The sequence below is a fragment of the Oryx dammah genome, unplaced genomic scaffold (genome assembly GCF_014754425.2).
Source record: "Oryx dammah isolate SB20612 unplaced genomic scaffold, SCBI_Odam_1.1 HiC_scaffold_2, whole genome shotgun sequence".
In the NCBI taxonomy this organism is placed as follows: domain Eukaryota; kingdom Metazoa; phylum Chordata; class Mammalia; order Artiodactyla; family Bovidae; genus Oryx; species Oryx dammah.
The window spans coordinates 27,802,761-27,822,635 of NW_024070186.1; the positions used below are offsets into that span (position 1 = coordinate 27,802,761).

The 19,875-nt window shown below is 45.9% G+C and overlaps 1 protein-coding gene across 2 annotated transcripts in view; it reads right to left on the reverse strand.

Moving 5' to 3' along the window:
• Positions 1-3,058: 3,058 nt before the first annotated feature.
• Positions 3,059-19,875, reverse strand: part of NMNAT3 (nicotinamide nucleotide adenylyltransferase 3) — a 125,405-nt gene continuing 108,588 nt past the window's right edge. The window contains exons 3-5 of one of the 2 annotated variants that reach the window (XM_040233811.1): positions 17,127-17,310; positions 11,239-11,321; positions 3,059-4,245 (exon numbers count right to left, since the gene is read on the reverse strand). In XM_040233811.1, the coding sequence (XP_040089745.1) occupies positions 3,839-4,245; positions 11,239-11,321; positions 17,127-17,310 (674 nt within the window). In that variant the 3' untranslated portion in view covers positions 3,059-3,838. Of the gene's footprint in view, positions 4,246-11,238; positions 11,322-17,126; positions 18,270-19,875 lie in introns of those variants that run through there. The other variant, XM_040233806.1, reaches the window with a different exon arrangement.

Below are 19,875 nucleotides of genomic sequence, written 5' to 3' on the forward strand. Positions count from 1 at the left end.
CAGTTGCCTCCACCCTTCCCCAAGTCTTAGGGATTTGTCTTTCAAGTCTCAAATCCATCCTCTCTTCTCTGCTGTCTTCTATACTCTGTCATCAGGGTGAATCCCTGGTGTCTTATGGGGCCTAAACTTTGTACAATCTTGAATGCCCCTTTCCAGAAAAAGAATAAAAAGTTTGAATGTGAAATTAGATACCTACATAATTAAGATCCCTCCAGGCAAACGAGGAGCTGCTTAAGCTTCCTTACTTCACAGGGAACCTGTTGCCTCTGGCTGGCAGAGCACATGGTGGATTTGCCCACTGGAGCCCTCAGGATGGTATGAAATCATGTTTTGTCATGGAAATGCTTGATTCTCATCCATACAATGGTCTGTAAGCTTCTCGAGGGGCGAGACCATGTCCATTTGCTCACATCATTTCTCCTAGTGCTTAGTGCCTAGCACAGGCAAGGTCCTTAATAAATGGGATTTGAGTAAATGAATCTTGAAATTTGAATAATTATAATCATAGAACTATTAGCTCCCACTCATTGGGAGTCTCCATTTGCCAGGCCCTGAACATCAGGACTGAGGGTACAGGGTATGCTGGAAGACTTGGCCTGTGAAACAAGGAAGAGAAAACTACTCTGGGCACTGGGATCAGAGGGAGACTGAAGGTGGGGGTGCCTCTGAGTCAAGGATGTGGCTTCTGATTCTTATTGTCAACAGCACTGTGTCCCCCAGAATAAACATGACTTCATGACTGGTACGGATCCCCCTACCCCCAAACTAGACCTTTGTAAGATACTCAGCTGTCATTTCCTAATCTTCTCTCTTGGGAAGGAGAGACCCCATCTCATAAACATCCCCCTCCCACTCTAAGCCATAGTCTTAAACTAGTGGGTCTGGTGATTATCTTGGTTACAATGGGCAGATATTATTACCAGCTACTGAACTGAGGCAGGGATATTGCTAAGCATTCTACAAGGGCACAGGATAGCCCCTCCCAGTGAAGAATTCTCTGGTACAGAATGCCAGTAATGCCCAAGGTGAGAAGCCCTGCTTCAAACCCACAGGCTTCCTCTCCATCACTTTTTCTGGGTACTACAGCTGTGTGCTGTTTTTCTCTTTTCCCCCCTTTGCTTTCTGTACTCCACACAAAACAGTGGGGGCAATTTACCAGAGTAAATGTGATGCAGTTTCAGCTATACATACAGCTTACTCAAAACAAAATGAATAACTTTTATACCACTCTAATGGCAGAAAGTGAAGAGGAACCAAAGAACCTCTTGATGAGGGTGAAAGAAGAGAGTGAAAAAGCCGGCTTAAGACTCAGTACTAAAAAAACTAAGATCATGGCATCTTGTCCCATCCTTCATGGCAAATAGAAGGGGAAAAGGTGGAAGCAGTGACAGATTTCCTCTTCTTGGGCTCTAAAATCAATGCAGATGGTAACTGCTACCAAGAAATTAGAAGACAATTGCTTCTTGGCAGGAAAGGTGTAACAAACCTAAATAGTGTATTAAAAAGCAAAGACATCATTTTGCCAACAAAGGTCTGTATAGTCAAGGCTATGGTCTTATCAGTAGTCATGTATAAGATGTGAGGGTTGACTATAAAGAAGGCTGAGTGCCGAAGAATTGATGCTTTCGAATTGTGGTGCTGGAGAAGACTCTTGAGAATCCTTTGGACAGCAATGAGATCACACCAGTCCATCCTAAAGGAAATCAAGCCTCAACACTCACTGGAAGGATTGATACTGAAGCTCCAATACTTTGGCCACCTGATGCAAAGAGTCAACTCATTGGAAAAGACCCTGATGCTGGGAAAGATTGAAGGCAGGAGGAGAAGGGGACGACAGAGGAGGAGATGGTTGGATGGCATCACTGATTAAATGGACATGAACTTGGGTAAACTCCAGGAGATGGTGAGGGAGGCCTGGCATGCTGCAGCCCATGGGGTTGCAAAGAGTCAGGCATGATTTGGTGACTGAAAGACAACTCTAGGCCAGTGCATTGAATGGTCTGGGAACCTTATTCAAATACAGAGTGAGTCAGTAGATGTGGGCTGGAGCCCGAGAGTCTGTCTTTCTAATCAGTTCCCCAGGGATGCAAACAATGGGCCTGCAAGCACACTTGTAGTAGCAAATTTCTTGGCACTTAGGATACAGCAGCAAAGAATAGAAAGACCCCTACCCTTGGGGAGTGTCCGGTTGGGCGAGAAGTGTATTGGACCCAAGTAAGGGTGGAGGGGTTGAAGTCAGAGGCACTCAGAGTCTTAGAAAATCAGCTGGAAGAGAATGTAGAGGATGTCTAACCACACTTCCCCATTTTAGAGATTGGGAAACTGAGGCCCACCGTGGAGAAGGGAGCTAGTTTACATAACAGCTTGCTGTGCCAGCTTTGGGGCAAGACTATTTGATTCCTATTCCCCTGAATTAGCAGGGTCCTTAGGGAGTCTCTGGGGGCATAGCTCATCAGAGTGAGGAAAGGTCAGCAGCTTAGGGGTTACAGGGGCAGAAGTCTGGAGACTCCCACGGGAGGGCTCCCCCGACTCCACTCTCCTCACAGGGAACCCTGATTCCCAACTTCACTCATGTCCATCCTGACACACCTACAGACACTGGGATATATTTCTGGAGATACTAGATTCTTCCCACCAACTCTGTGCTTGTGCACGATTAAATCTGTAACAAGGATGAACCAGGGCAAAGTCTGGGAGAAGTAAATTCTAAAAGCATTCAGTCAGCAAGTGGAAAGCGTCAACTCAAACAGGGTTTGGCCAATCAAAATCTCCTCCTAATCAGGAGTGGAAGGACAAATCTTGGACCTACACCGGGCTCCTAGGGGCATCTTCCAGGGCTCACCTGAACAGAGCCACTGACCCAGAGCTTAGAGAACCTTTTGCTTGGAAAGTAATTGCTTCCTCCACGGCTGGTACCTGGGACTAGAAACTTTTAAATTCATGCCATTTGGACTGGAACAGTAGCAAATTTCATGGAGTAGCTAAAAAGAAAAGCAACAGCTGCTATGTCAGGCATTAATAATATAACAAAGAAAGAAAAAGATAAACTTTTCATTAGTACTTTTTGATGTCACTTTATTATTTATCCCTTCGCCGATATTCAAACAGGCAGGCCATCATAAAACATTCAAAAAGATTCTCTAAAACAGTCAAGGCATCTGTTTTAACTCAGTTCTTTTTTAGAAACCTGGAAATCAGGAACCCTGGCATTTATATAATAGAATAGCTGTGTTAAAAATATATCTATGTATACTGTATCAAAAATACTGTTTGAGGATCACTACTTAGAAAGATTTTAGTTTAAATTTTACCAATGACCAGGAGGCAGGCAGACAGCAGCTCATAAAAGAAGATTCAGTGTCAATCAACAAAGTGCTGCTCCCGAACGGAGGCCTTCATGAGTGCTGTTTTGTTGAAACAAGGCCTTGACAAAGCCCACTGTTTGGTAATTAGCATCCTGTCAAGTCTCTCCAATCAAGGGCCACAGGTTGCACCTGGTCACAGTTAAAAAAGGCTTTGTGGGCAATTCTCATCTGACCCTCAGGGGCCCCTGCCACGTGCAGAACCACCTTCTGTGTTCATGCCATGACTGCCATTTACAAAGCAAGGAGGCCTCTTCCACCAGAGGTTCTGAGAGCTTGTGTCTAATCCTGATGCACTCCACACCACTTTAACCTCAATGATAAATGTCCATCCTTGTAATGCAGACCTTTGCTCCTCCCTGAAGAAGGTATCTCTTCCTGGGACAGAAGATGCCGCAGAAGCAAAATCATTGTTGAAACAAACCAAATGCAAAATGGAAAGATTTCAGAAAACAAAGACCATAGGTGCCCTGTCTTCAGGACGAGCTGGTTGGAAAAGAAGGGGCTGGCCCTCCCTGGGCTGGCAAGCCTTCATTCCTCTCTGGGCTGGCATCCCGGAGGTAGAGGTTGTGTTCCCTGATGTAGGAGATGACAGCATCTGGGAGCAGGTACTTCACGCTTTGCCCCTGGCTCAGGGCCCACCTGACGTATGTGGCGCTGATCTCGTTCTGCACTGGCTCCCTGGCCAGGTGGATCTGGTCCTGGTATCTCTGCAGGATGGGCGAGTCCAAGACATATCCCCTGGGGTCATGCCCTGCTCGGGTCACACACACCAAGCCAAACTTCTCCACTATTTCCTGGATGTGTGTGTCTTTCCAGAGGTTGGGGGTCTGGAAGGTCTTGAGGAAATCTGCCCCGCAGAGGAGCTTCAGCTCAGGCACAGCTGGAAAAACAAGGGTGGATCTCAAGAAAGTAACAGGAGGGTCATGGCCAGGAAAGATAGCATCATATTCTGTTTGAGATTTTCACCAAACGCTTTTCTTGGGATGTATGGGGAACTCAATGTCTATGTGTTCATGACTTAAGGAGAAAAAGCACGTTGATGAATCTGAAGCTACTTTAGGGACATACAGTTGTTAAATAATACTTGAATCAATAAATCTTTTGTTTAAGGTTGGCAAAATGCCAAGTAATCCAAACTGGATTTTTTTCAAGTGTCATACCACAAGGCTGTCTGTGGTTGCTGGAGCCCATAGTAGGTCCAGCAAGACCAAAGGTGGCTGTGCTGAACCTAGAACTCTTGTCTTCTGATAGAAGGTGAGGTTCTTAAAGCCCTAGGACTAATAGACGGTGGACCTCTGGCAAGTCACCGCCTTTCTCAAAATCTATTTCAGCCCTGTGCTTCTCTGGGAGCTCAGCGGTAAAGAACCTGCTTTTCAGTGCAGGAGACATGGGTTTGATCTCTGATCTTGGAAGATCCCACAGGTTGCTGAGCAACTAAGCCCCTGCGCCACACCTACTGACCTGTGCTCCGCAACGAGAGAAGCCACAGCAATGAGAAGCCCACGCAGCACACTGAAGCGCAGACCCTGCTCGCCGCAATGGGAAAGAAGCCTTCACAGCGACAAAGACCCAGCGCAACCAAAAGTAAGTTAAATAAATAAATTTACATTGCTTGCTTCGCTTCAGTCGTGTCCGACTCTGCCACCGCATGGACTGCAGCCCACCGGGCTCCTCTGTCCATGGGATTCTGAAGGCAAGAATACTGGAGTGGGTTGCCATTTTCTTCTCCAGGGGATCCTCCCGACCCAGGAGTCAAACCTGTGTCTCTTATGTCTGTCTTATGTGGAGCACAGGCGGGTTCTTTACCACTAGGGCCAATCTATTCCAGCTCTAACTTCTGGTACCTTTGTAAGTACAATCCCATTTTAAAGGTTAATTATAAAGGATCTTTGGGTAACTAAAAGGTCTCTGAGACCTCAGCTGGTGACCTTTTCATCTGTTTTCAATAAAACAAAGCTCTAGAACAACTGATCAATGTGGGTAATCCTTTAGCATTTGTTCTAACAGAGAGTGATGATTGTGATGATTAAAGAATACTTAACATTTATTGGCTGTTTACTGTGGGCACTATTATTAAGTGCTTTATGTGTTTAATTTCATTTGAGCCTCAGAGTAACCTCAGGAGATAGGTGTTATTGTCATGCCCATTGTGCAGAGGGGGAAACTGAGGCATAGAGAGGCTTGTGACTTGCCTGAGGTTATTCATTGCTAGCAGAGTCAGCCAGCCTCCACTTGGGGCATTTGAAACCCCTGGGCTCTGCTGCCGCCTGCTGGCAGGAATTGTACATGCATCTCTCTGCCTGGATTTTCCTGGCACCATTCCTATTCCTGCCGCCTTTGAATGGGCTAATCAGAAAAACTAAGTCCATGCTAGAAGCAAACAGCAGGGCCTCTGGTCCTTCTGGAAGTTGGTTCTAGCTTCAGTGAACAGCAAAGGCTCTTAGAGCAAGAACATCTCAGTCACCATGAAACCTCAGCTGGGAAGGGCTTCAGGGATATCTGCTGGGAGGAAACCTGATGTAAATTGTCAGCTTAGGCTCCTCTATTGTGGAAACTTTAAGGGAATCTGGACATGCATTAGAGAGATGAGTTTACAAAGGACCACTTGACCAGCGATGCACTGGAAAGTGAGAAGCTGGACATGTCATAAGAGGTCAGAGTTCCTGCCTCGGTTGGGTACTGGCTGCTGTGGGGCTGGAGCTGAGATCCTTCCCTGGGCCTCAGCTTCCCCGTCCATGAAACGATGGCACTGGACTTGTTTACTCAGTTTAAGGCATCAGATGTAATCATAGAAACATACTTCAAACACTTTAGCAGTGTACTACTGGTATAATAAAATGATATTCAAACATTTATTAAGACATGTATTCATGAATTCTCCATGGTTAAGAACTAGGACTCTAGAGCCAGACTTTTATATTTAGATCCTGACTCTGCCACCTGACAGCTATGTGACCTCAAGTTTAAAATGAGGATATTAACACCACTTATCTCATAGGATTATTTAAGAATTGAATGAACTTATAAATATATCTAGCTTCCCTGATGGCTCAGAGGTTAAAGCGTCTGCTCCAATGCGGGACACCTGGGTTCGATCCCTAGGTTGGGAAGATCCCCTGGAGAAGGAAATGGTAACCCACTCCAGTATTCTTGCCTGGAGAATCCCATGGACGGAGAAGCCTGGTAGGCTACAGTTCACGGGGTCGCAAAGAGTCGGACACGACTGAGCGACTTCACTTTTTAAAATATAAAACACTTAGAACAGAACAGAAAAAGTGTGGTATGTGTTAACTACCATCCATCCATCCATCCATTCATCCATATACCTACTTATTCACCAATCCACTCACTGGCACATTCACCAAGCATTTATGGAGAGTGTCCTAAGTGCATTTAAAATTTATTCAGTAACTTAAGACTTTTCACTCATTTGGGCTGGTCCCATTGCTTACAACGTGTATGTGGATTCAAACTATTCCATACCTGTGAGATTTTACTCTTTCTTATCTGACCATTGTAATACAGAAAGAGACCAGTATTTGATCTTTCAAGCAATTGAATTGTTGTTTTGTGCTCTTCCTATGGGAGAGGTTAAGTGACGTGCATTGAATTTCAGGGTCTCCTGGGGTCTGGGCACACCTCCCTGTTCCCACAGGTCAGGGTTTCTTCTCCTGTGGGTTTCTGTGGGGATGATCTCCACATGCCTGCTTCAATATTAAATACTGCTTGAATTTATTAACAATGACAGTATGGAATACAATTCACTCTGAACCCTTGCCCAGAAGGAACAAGTACCCACACCTGCCCCATCCCCCAAGTCAAAAGGCATGCCCGTGGGGCTGGTGCGATGGATCTCTCCTGCCAGCCACATGCACCTTAGACCCCAACTCTGGGCAGTCCTGTCATCAGGCCCCTTAAAGGCAGTTACATTTCCTTTCAGAACCATTCATATCACTGCTACGAAATCGGCAGACTGAGTTACTCTGAGTCCAGTCTGTAAGTCTGAGGTTTTGAATAAAAGCTGCCGATTTGATTTGTCTTAACAGTGACTAAGCGACATAGATGTCCACGGGCGTTTTGGGGCAGTGTGCTCTGTCTTTGAATAACCACAGGCTCTGGAGAGCAGATGAAGCAGAGATTCACACAGGAAGCAAGAGAAGTGCCACCAGGACCTGTCTGTCTGAATGTCCAGTTGCCCACACTCTGACATTAGAGAGCACCAACCCTGGAGCCAGTCAGCCCTGGGTTCCAATCTCAGGTCTGCAAGGACCTTGGGGTAGTTACAGCTGATGGGCCTGGTTCCTCACCTGTAGTAGGGATAATAAAGCCTCCTTTGGGAGTTATGGAAGTTGAGTGCTGGTGAGAATGCAAGGAAACTTCCTGCCTAGTGCAGCACGTGAACACAGGCATGGAGGGTGGTGTCTGGAGTGTAGGACTTCCGGGTCTAGACAGGATACCCACGATGAAGCCAGGTATTGGGGTCTGAAGTGTGTGTGCGTGCTCAGTTGTGTCCGACTCTTTGCAACCCCATGGACTGTAGCCCACCAAGCTCTTCTGTCCATGGAATTTTCCAGGCAAAAATACTGGACTGAGTTGCCACTTCCTACCCTCGGGGACCTTCCTGACCCTGGAACTGAAGCACCTCCTGCATTGGCAGGTTGATTCTTTACCACTGAACCGCCAGGGAAGCCCACTGGTATATGAGGGGAACGCCTAAACTAATCATACAAGGCCACCTTGAAACAGGCAGTGTGAAATGGAAACAGATGAACATCTGCTCTGGTTGTATGGAAAGAGAATCCTCTGAGCTATGCTCGGCCCCAACAGCCAAGGCAGGGACCACCTTCACAAGCAGCAGAACTGGGCTATTTAAGGACTGAAAGTGTCCCAAAGTGTGACACCCAAGTGGCCCAGGACAAGGCAATCCACACGCCTCTGGGTGAGTCCAAGGAGGACCACACATCACAGCAGTGATGGGGAAAGCAGGGCCCTGGCAGCCAGAAGATGCTGAGCTCAGCTGCAAAGCAGAACAGCACATGACTGAGTACACGGCACACAAAATGGTTCTTTAGAAACAGGTCACTAGTAGCATGTAAGATACCTCATCAGAAGCCAAACTCACGTGAGAAAAACTCCACCTTTCTTTCTTAATTGCTCTATTTTGTTTTCTGATGACAAACATGAAATCTGTGTCAGCTGTGGACCATGTGGAAAATATAAGTATTTAAAGTAGAAAAATAACAATAATTCTGCTTTCTACAAAAAAATTGTCAATATTTTGGTGTATTTCTTAGTCTTTTCTATTTAAACATGCAAATTGATGTGAAAGTACATTTACATATGTTTATATACTTGAGATTATCCAGTCTTGTATCCTGATTTTTTTCCCACTTACCTCCTAAGTGTTTTACCATATCATGAAAACCTTTTGTGTGGGTTCTTCATCCTATATTATATATAGTAAATTTACTTATACATTCCCTAACATTTTAACACTGAGGTTGCTTTATGTTCTGCCATTGTATTTTTACAATTTTTTGCTGTGATAAACATCTTTCTCATAAGTCTTTGTCCCAATTTCTAATTACCTCTTCAGGCAGATTCCTAGAAGGGGAATTTATCAAGCAAAGGGCACAGGCATTTTTAAAGCCCTGGATATATTTTGGCAAATTGAAAAGCCCACTTTTCATTCAATGGAAACTTCCTTTTTTTTCAAACTTCCCTTTTTAACAGTTACTTTGGAAGAGAACAAGAAGAGTAGGATTTAGGGTTTGAACAGACAGAAAGAGAATAAAGGACAAACCCCCAATGTCATAGGGCCAAGCAGAGCAGGCTAGTAGCCCATGGACGAGCACATCCAAAAGGAAAGTGGGGTGACTTGAAGAGGTGGAGGGGGAACTGGTTTCTTAGGGAGGGTTCCTTCTTAGAGAAGGGCGTTACAGGACAGACAGCTTTTCAACAGCAGAGCCACAAAGGGAGGTGGGAGAAGAGGCAGTCCAGGCACAGAGACAGGGCTTCTGGAAGCATCTGCAGAGAGGTGAGAAGCTGGGAGCCTCAGTGTGGAATCCCTCCTGCCTCACTGGCAGCTACTTCCTTCTCTCGCCACAGGTTCCAGCATCCTGAATGGCATGGGGTGGCCACACTTCCTGCCCTGCGTGCCTTACTCAGCGGCTCTTCTGCTCCCCAGGTGTCCCCCACCCCAGATAACCTACGGGTCTGCAAGTGGTGATGCAGCGTTGCCTCCTCCAGACCACTCCCCTATCCACACCTGGACTCACTGCCAACCATAGATGGTCTCCAGCTCAGGACAGGTGCTGGGCAGGCCCCCTCTGTTCTCCGCCAGCGTCTCGAGACCTCTATCAGGAGTGACTGCTGAGCCAGAGGTGATTCAGAAAGTAGACAGAGGGCTGAGAATGAGCACTGTGTGCTGTGCTCAGGGCTGGGGGACAGGCGAGGAGGAGCCCCTGCTGGCTCCGGGGCAGAGGCAGACAGGGAGGCCAGAGGAACGTAATAAATACTGGAGAAGCTCATCATATAGGAAACTCTGTAGCTCCTTCTTTCTTGGGTTCCCGCTCAACAGCACAGTTCCCCAGACTGGCAGTAAAGTAAATCCTCAGTGTGCCTGTTAACCATCGAGTTCCAGGCCCCTTCCCCTCAGGAGGTCTGGGGCGTGGCCTGGGCTTCAGCGTTTTTAATAAGCCGCCCAGGTGATTCTGCTGTGAGTGATGCTTCGATCAGCATCCGGGGAGTGCAGCGGGAAACTTGAGGGCATTTTCAAGGCCTCTTAATTAATTTATTTTTAATATATATATTTTTTCAGGTTCTTTTTCGTTATAGGTTATTGTTCCCTGTGCTATACAGTAGGCCCCTGTTGTTTACCTATTTTATATATAGTAGGGTGTATAGGTCAATACCAGACTCCTAGTTTATCTCTTCTCACCCCACCTTTCAAGTCCTTTTAGAAGAGCGGTTCCCAGTCTGTGTTCTGGGAGAACCAGTTCTGAGGAATACTAATATGCATTAAAAAGAGCCCCATGATTAAAAAGTGCTAAGAATGGCTGCGAGCTACTTCCCTTCCTCATGAACATAGTAAAGGCTCTAAAAAGTCCTATAGAATTCCAGGACAGCATTGTAAGCATGTTTAACCATGACGATCTGGAGCTCTTCTCATAGGGCAATAGTGTCCCACCAGCTAAAGTTGGGAGAGCTGCTGGAGGCAACCCCAAGGAAGAGCCTTTTGGAATGCTGGCCGGGTGGGACCAGTGACTCCTTGCTCCTGGCCCACCCTGCCCCCCGTCACTGTGCTCTCGTTTATGTGCCTGAAGGGGCTGTGCATTTAACCCCTGGTACCAAGGCTGCCATGGGAGGTGCTCTGAAATCACAGCTGACAAGGTTCCATCAAACACCAGGAGCTGACCACGGGGTAGAAACCCAGGGCTACAAATTAAAAGGAAGATCCAAAGTTAAATCCCTTAAAACTAGGTTTCCTCTTCCCAGTAAAACAGTTGAGTAACAAAGCTATACAGTGCCAGGTTAAGCGATATATTTGTATTCAAAAAGGCTAAGGCTTTCCAACTAGCTCAGCAGCACCCAGAAGTTGATTCCGGCTTAGTCCTGGCTGTAATCCAGGTCACAAGCACAAGTCACAAGGTAGGTAAACTCCTTTGGGGCAGGAAATCCCACTTTAGCAAACAACGATTTACAAGGGATGGTGGCAGAATGTTTAACCTGAAAGTGTCACCCCAAGCAGGCCTCCATACTCTTACCTGTGCCCAGGGGCTATGGCTCACATGGGTTCTCACCTGAAGCCCTGATATCTCATCCCCCCCTCCCATGCTCTGCATCCCCAACAGAGCAGAGGGTTAGCACCTACCTGTGGAGGCGGGGGAGCTGGCATTGCCTTGGTCTGGGTCTTCCATCTGGGGCAGAGATCTGAGCAGTTCGCTGTGATGATGCCTGTGGGGTAGGCATATGGGCTCAGGGTGCATCCATGCGGCCTGCAGTTCTCCCACACGGCCCAGGGGGGTCTCTGATTTTAAGTCTCATTCTGCCTTTGTCCATTTAAGGGAGCTCATTCCACAAATACGTACTGAGGGCCTACTGTATGCCAGGCCTTGTGCCAGGTGATGTATCTGGGTCCTGACAGACCACCCCATCCAAGACTGCCTTCTATGAGCCCCAGCTGAAAGGAGGAAACAAGCAGATTTCTACTCTTTTAAGTATTTTCTTTCGGTAGCTCACTTTTTATAAAAGTTGAATAGGGATTAAGGACCTGGGCTATCAGAATCAGACCTGAGTACCAAGTACAAATTTTCAGCTGTAAAAAGCTGGGATAATATAGCCACTTTTCAGACTTCTGTGAAGGTAAGTAAGTTACCACACAGTAAGCACTGGCACCGGGTTTCCCTGATGGCTCAGCAGGTAAAGAGTCCACTCGCAATGCAGGAGGCCCGAATTTGATCCCTGGGTTGGGGAGATCCCCTGGAAAATTCTCGAGATGGAGGAGCCTGGTGGGCTACAGTCCATGGGGTCACAAAGAGTTGAACACAAGTGAGCGACTAACACTTTCAAACGCTGGCACAGTGCATGGCCCATAGCTGCCTCTCAAAACAGAGGCTTGCTTGGATCATAAGCTAGTACTTTAGAACCTGACTGGGTCGTGGCTCAGAGCCCGGTTTGGAGCTTGACTGCCTGGGTTGAATCCAGTCTCTCCCCAGCCAGCAGTAGGACCCTGGGTGGGTGTTTTATGTCTCAGTACCTGCAAAACGAGGGATGATGACAGTGCCTGCCTCCCAAGCCTGGTTATGAAGACGAAAGGAGTAGATGTGCAAAGTCCACGGAGGGGTGTACAGCGCAGAGCAAATCGCACATCTCGTTATATGTTAGCAGTTTGGATGTGATTAGACTGACACCCATTTGGTAGGCCTGGCTCTTTTAGCAATCTGTCTTCTGAAAATCAAGAGATACCTGTGCCTTCTTCTTAATCAAACACGGGTAAGCACTAAGTCTTGTATCAATCTGATCTTCCGTCCTCCACCTACTGTACTATGCACTGACTGGAGCTGTGTTTGGGGAAAAGCGCCTGATGGGAGAAGCAGGTATTTTCAGTAAGAGTGGCTGGGTTCAAGAGTAGGCTGTCCTGCTGGTACGCTGCTGGGTGTCACGAACACTCTCAGAGCCTCACTGACCTCTGTTATTTGGTCAGGAAAGTTAATAGCAGCCTTGTCTACACTGAGTATCACAAGACCATGAAGGAGCAAGGGCTTCTCCCTGGCTGGGGAAGAGGCTGATGCTGAATGTTAGCAGAAGGTGCAGTGTAGAAGGTGCAGTATAGAAGTTAAGTTCTAGAATGAGACTGCCTGGGGTGGTATACTGGTTCCAAATAGTAGTGCTGGAATCTTCTTGGGTGTCTTAAGCAATCTGCCTCCCCTTTCCTCATCGGTAGAATGGGGGACAATGACAGTACCCACCTCAGAGAGCTATAATGAGGCTGAATTAAAGAGCTTAGCACAGCCCATCCACAGAAAAGTGCCCAATCAACATGAGCTGTTATTAACAGCCTTTATCTCAGTCTTTCTTCCCTACCTGATTGTGAATAGGAAACTCATTTAATTTATCCTTATATTTTTGGTACCTAGGAAACTGCTTACCTAAAGTCAGCCGAATTTAAGAAAGATGGAAGGGGGATAAATAAATACATTTAGTTCAGGTCCAAAGTCCTTCCTGATGGTCTCAGAGACTCACCTGAGTCTTCTTAGGGCCTTGCTGGACTCGTCTGTGCTTCCATTATTGTCTTTTTAAAAAAATAAATTTGTAGTTTTTATTTTTAAATTTTATTTTTAAAATGTTTTCTTGGCCATGCCACATGGCATGCAGGATCTTAATTCCCCAACCAGGGAGTGAATCAGCACCCCTTGCATTGGAAGCATGGAGTGTTAACCACTGGACCATCAGGAAAGTCCCTCTTACTGCTTCAGTTTTAGAAAGCATCGCCTCTTGAGACTTCATTCCCAGATTAGTCTGGAATTTCACAACAGATGGAAACAGGTTTGGGTGCCATCTTTACTTTCTCACTGTAGGACTTTGAATATGTTGTTGACTCTTTCAGAACCTGTTTCCTCACGTGTGAAATGGGGCCAAACTCATCTACTTCTCAGAGTTGCTGAGCTGCCTAGTTATTATAAGTTTGGCACACACGGTAGGTGATCAGTAAAAGCTGGTATTATCATTTTATTTTTACTGACCTTGAAGCCCCTGGTTCAAGTTGACCCGGCTTTGAATAATAGCTGGAACTCTGAACTCTGGTGTGCAAAAGGTTACTTTCAGTGCCAAATGCATCTTCCTCACAGACCTCCACTCTGCCTTTGTGGGGTCGGGGGGCCATTGCTTCCTTTTGTTGCTTGCCTGAGTGGTACCCTGGTGTGCCCAGCCTTGGGCCTGATTACTGACCCTGGCAGCATATTCTTTGTGTCCTCAGCAGCCCCTGGTCTCCAGGTAAGCCTGATCAGAGGGTCACTGTGGCAGAAACAGAGTCAGCCACGTGGTGATCCCCACTGTAGATCACTGGTTTTGAAGATGGCCATACATACGGCTTCAGAGTCCAACAGACTGGGGTTCCACCACTTGCTTATCATCTGTTGTGCAACTTAGTTAACTTAGCCTCTCTGAGCCTCAGTTTCCTCACCTGTAGGATGAGGACAGCACAGGCTCATATTTGCCAAGGGGCACTTAAGCTGCTGTTGCTGGACCACATCGCATGGCATCATGACCAAGGCCTGCCCAGCATGGGGAAAGGGTGAGTGAAATAAGCTATCAAGTGCTCTGGAAGTATGAAAGCTGACCCAGATTTTAAAAATTTAGAATAAAAATAAGCAACTTGATAAGGAGAAAAAGAACACTCCAGAAACCCTGCAGTGAATCGACTTCATAGTGATGCAGGTCACTGTCGCCATGATGCAGAGTCACTGCTGACTCCAGCAAGGAAGTGTTAGTCGCTCAGTCCTGTCTGACTCTTGCAACCCCGTGGACTGTAGCCCACCAGGCTCCTCCGTCCATGGGACTTACCAGGCAAGAATACTGGAGTGGGTAGCCATTTCCTTCTCCAGGGGATCTTCCCAACCCATGAATCAAACCCGGGTCTGATGTACTGCAGGCAGATTCTTTACCATCTGAGCTACCAAGAGGATACTAAATGGAGCAAAATGGTGGGAGCATTTTACAGCATTCTACCATGCTTCTAGAATCACCTCACTTTACAATTTTAACCAGATATTCAATCTTAAGAAGTGTTTTTGATAATTTTAGGAAAACATTAGTAACTAAACAAAATTTCTAATGAAGGCCACTCCAAATACTGAAAAGACTCTTAACTGGCTGATAAAATAGTGCTGCCTTTATCAGTGGATTCTCAACCTTGGCTGCACAAAATAAATCATTTGGGAACCTTTAAAATATCCATGCCTAGACCCTGCCTATTACCCTAGAAAAGTCATAAGCTTGGGGAGGAGAGGTTGAACATTTAAAAAAAACTTCCCAGGTGAGTCCAACAGCCAGGATTGGGACCACTAGTTTGGATCGATCCTGGTAGTAATCATAAAACATGATTCACACACTTGGTGACTGAGACTGTGGGCCTCAACCCTGGCCACACATTAGAATCACTACAGAGCTCTTAACAATCCTGATGCCGCATCCCAGACCAATGACATCCCAGTCTCTGGGGTAAGACTCAGGCTTCTGTGCTTTTGAAAGCTCTCTTGGTGATTCGGTGTGCAGCCAGGGTTGAGAGGCATCTGTCTAAAGCATACAGTAAAAGGAGAAAAAGAATGCATCCTGTAAATCTTAGGCCTGCATTTTGTAGCAGGATGTTAATATGTGGTACTGTGGTCAAATCCCATTTACCGTGAATGGCTTATCTGTTATGAGAATAGTCTATGGGCCAGTTAGGGACAAAGGGAAGGTATTCTTTACCAACTGAGGTGGAATTGCAGGCAGAGTCTTTACCAACTGAGCTATCAGGGAAGCCCCTAACATTGTTAAGCACCTATTATAAACCAGGTGGGCACTTTCCTGGTTTATAATAGCTAGGCTAGTAAAGAGTCAGCCTGCAATGCAGCAGACCTGGGTTGGGACGATCCCCTGGAGAAGGGCATGGCAACCTACTCCAGTATTCTTGCTGAGCAAATCCCCATGGACTGGGGAGCCTGGTGGCCTACGGTCCATAGGGTAGCAAAGTGTCGGACAGGACTGAGTGACTAAGCACAGCACATAAGCCAGGTGTTTCACTGCACCACCTCATTTAATGTACACAGTATCCCAGTGAAGTGGATGATGTCATCCCTATTTTATTAGCTGAAGGGAGAGCCTGTCTCACTTACCTCAAGTCAGTTCACTAGTAAATTTGGCTCCAAGATCTGGGCCCAAGGCCTCAGCGCCTCCCACAGGGTGGAGGAGGACCGAGTCTCTGTTTCTGACTGCATGCTGCTGCTAAGTCACTTCAATACTAAAGCTAAATGATTTGTTGTATTATCTGCTTCTACTCCCCTCTGTTAGCCTAAAGGAGAGCTGACTGCATTGTTTATTCTAAAAGGATGATCTAGGTGTAAATTTATTCCTTATGTTAAAAAAAGAGCATATATCTAACAATTATTTCATATTTGCTCTCCTTCAATTTGGCAACAGATATTGAAGAAGCACTGTAACTGAATGCTTCTAGCTGGTTCTTTCCCCCATAAAGGGTAAGTAATAAGAACAGGATATGGAAACTAAATGTTTACCTTTTTTTTTTGGCTAAAGGTAAGCATTTTTTCTCCCAAGTGACTTTCAAGAGAAGTAAAAAGTAAACACCGAATATGGGCAGGCCTGCCAATGTTTCAGCCTGGCCCCTCATGTCTAGTCTCTGACAAGTCTAGTGCTCCCTTATGAATAAAAGACAGCCCACAGTCTGCAGTCCCTTCCAGCCGAGCTGGCCATCATCAGTGACAGGCAGACCCGCCTCTCAGTCCCCTCTGGCAGGCAGGACTGGTGGGGTTTCCTGCTTCCCTAGCAAACTCCCAGGAAGGTTTCCCAGACACAAGTCAGAGACAGACTGTCCTCAAATACAGGGCTTGCTGAGGCTTTTAAACAGCTCCATTACTTATGCTGAACACTAGCAATTCTAAAAGAAAAAAAAAATTCCTGTGTAACTATCTCTAGATTCATAGTTCTTTTTAAAGTCCAGATTTAGAGAACCCAGAATTTGTACAATTAGAAAAGATGGCCCATTATGTAGATGCAGTTTTCAAACCTAGTGGATGATGACAATAATAAAAGGTCTCACTTACTGTGTACGATTATGTGGTTCTGGGTCAGAAAAATGATTTACATTTTTGTGATCCTTGTTAGGTTATACTGTCCCCATTTTGCATGTGAGAAATGTGTTCTGGAGAAATCATCATGTGTCTAATGTCAGACAGCTACTGAGTGCTAGCCCTGGACCCTGGATGCTTCAGCCTTCTGAATCGAGACTGGGCTTTTCCACAGAGTACCCTGAAGGGTAGTGGTTTGTGATTTGTTTACTCAGGGTCTCTCTGAGAAGGTGAACGGTCTCTGAGAAGGTGAAGGTGTCCGTCTCTCTCGCTCTAAGGATAAACACTTTCAGGACTTGGGTGCAAGGATCTGGCTGAAGCCCCACTCAACCCTCCATCTGTGCCTCCCCCGCCGTGGGCTCTGCGGACATGATCGGGGGCCCTGCCCATCCCAGGCGGGCATGCCCACTGTTACCTCAGCACCTTGATTGTCTCCATCCACTGCGCCTGCTCGCTCTCCCAGGAGTCCACCCGGATCCAGTCGGACGTCTGCAGGGCCAGCCGGGCCATGGCCACGCGGTGCCGGGCAGACACAAGGTCTTTCTTCCCGTAGTTGTCATTGACAGGAGAGATGATACCCCCGATCACCTGGTACCTGCCTAGGCAGGGGAGAGCAGGGGTGTTGCTGGTACGGGCGCTTGCCACCCGGCCGCTGGAGTCCAAGCAGGCACTAAAAGTCTCAGGGCCTCGAGTGGAAACAAACACTGGCATTCTCTGCTGGGCAGGTCAGCTCCCTTGGGTCAGGTCAAGGTGCTGCCTTAGGCATCGTGTGCCTCTTCTCCAGAGTCTTCTATGCCCTGGAGTAGTGGAGAGGGGGCTGGGAGGGTCGGGCTGAGGCCAAGGCTCCCAGGTGGCACTGTGGACAGTTAGGGTGAGAACACGTTAGGGGAATACAATGACTCCCCCTGTGTGAGCCTCCTCTGATCACATATGGGACAATAGCTACACATGGCTTCTTAGCTCAAATAGGAGATTCTGTGGATCAAAGACAAAGGAATGACATGTCCCCTGGAGCAGGTGGGTGGGTGAGGGGATGCAAACTGACTGCATAGGGCCACCACTGGCTTTGGAGGACTGTGCTGCTAAGGGAGGGAAGACCTACTTCGACAATGACGTGGGCCATCTATGAACAACGCTGCATGGCTCAGCGACAGGAGAACAGGGTGGTACAGATTTAGAGCTGCAGTGAACTGTAGAAGCTATAGGGAACCATCGTGGAAAGAGTATGAATGGGGCTCAGAGAGACTCTGAATGGGACTCGGGTGGGAGCTCTAGCTCCATCACTCGCTAGGAGGCCTTAGGCAAGTTACCAAGATATTTGAAAGAATAAAATGCTGGGTCAATTGAGCTTCAGTTTTCCTTTCTGTAAAATGGGATAATAGCTCCTTGGCAGCATCTTATGGGAAGGATGAAATATAATATCTATGATATCAGGTACTAAGTTAATATTTTAACTTAGTACCTGATATATTAAAAATTATATTATAAGATATACACATGCACATAAAAGAGCATGAAAAAATACAGTTTTACAAAGAGTTATAAAAACACCCTGTTCTAATCCTTGCCCAGGTTAACATATAGAAGTTCCTTATCACCCCCCCACACTGATGAAAGCTAATCAGTATTCTCACTTTTCTCCCTGTGCACACAAGCACCTAATGCGGAGAGCTGACTCATTGGAAAAGGCCCCGATGCTGGGAAAGATTGAGGGCGGGAGGAGAAGGGGACGACAGAGGATGAGATGGTAGGATGGCATCACCAACTTGATGGACATGGGTTTGAGCAAACTCTGGGAGATGGTGAAGGACAGGGAAAGCTAGCACGCCGCAGTCCATGGGGTCACAGAGTCGGACACAACTGAGCGACTGAACAAAGATCAACAACAATTCTCCCTTTTTCATAATTCTCTCGCTTTACTTTATAACTTTACCATGTATTTATGCAGCCTGAAAAAACAAAGATTTTTGCCTGCTTTTGAAACTTAAAAAAATGGAATCATACTGAACTGTTCTTTCAATAAGGCTTTTCGTTTTGTTAATAAAATTCATGTAGTCCAACCAGTTTTATTGCTACATAATATTCCATTGACTGATTATATACCAAATAATTGATCTGTCTTATTGTTGATAGATTTCATTTGATTCTGGCTTTAGACAATTACCAACAATGCTGCAATGAAAATGCTTGCACAAGTCTCCCTGTGTGCACAAGCATATATTTCTTAGGATATGTACCCTTCCTAAGAGTGAAACTGCTAAACCGGTGGGTAGATGTATTTGCAGCTTTACTAGATAATGCCAAACAATCTTCTAAAGCGGTTATAGATATTTACTCTCCAATCAGCAGTGTATGAGCATTTCATTTGCTCCACACCATCGAGCAAATAACCATACAGAGTTATTGTCAGGATTTTCCCATCTGATGGATGTATAGTTATGGCTCATCATGATTTTAATGTTCCTTTTTCTGCTTACCAATGAGCCTGAGCATTTATTCACATATATTATTAAGCATTCAAGCTTAATTTTTTGTGAACTGCCTGTTTAAATCTTTTGCATTTATTTCAGGTTTCTGCCTTTTTATCATTGATTTGTAAAGTTCTTCATCTATTTCAAATATTGGCTCTTTGTTGGTTGGTTATATGTGTCCTAAGTAACTTCTCTCACTTGTCTTATTGTTCTTTTTGTGGAATCCTTTGCAAACGAATGTCCTGAATTTTTATGTAGCTGGGTTGTTAGGTTTTTTCCTTTATGGCTAGTGCATTTTGTGTTATAAAGGTATTTTCCTGTATTATCTCATAAAGTGTTATAGTTTTGTTTTTCACATTGGTGTCTTTGCGCATGACGGGTGTCCTATTAAAAGTATTTTCCATTTGGATAGTCAATTACTCCAGCATCATTTACCAAAAAGACCCTCCGCCCCCCTGCTGTGTGGTGTCACCATGTGGGATTCCTAGTGTCCATCTGTGAACCAGCTGCTTTCTCTGCTCTGTTATGTTCTGTGGTTCTATTTACTATTTACTGTCCCTAGACAACGTCACACTGCCTTGTTTAATAGAGCTTTAGTATACTTCTTAATGTGATTAAGTAAATCTTCCTAACTCGTTCTTCTTCGAGTGTTTCAGCAATTCTTGACTCTGTACTTTCCACGTAAATTTTAGA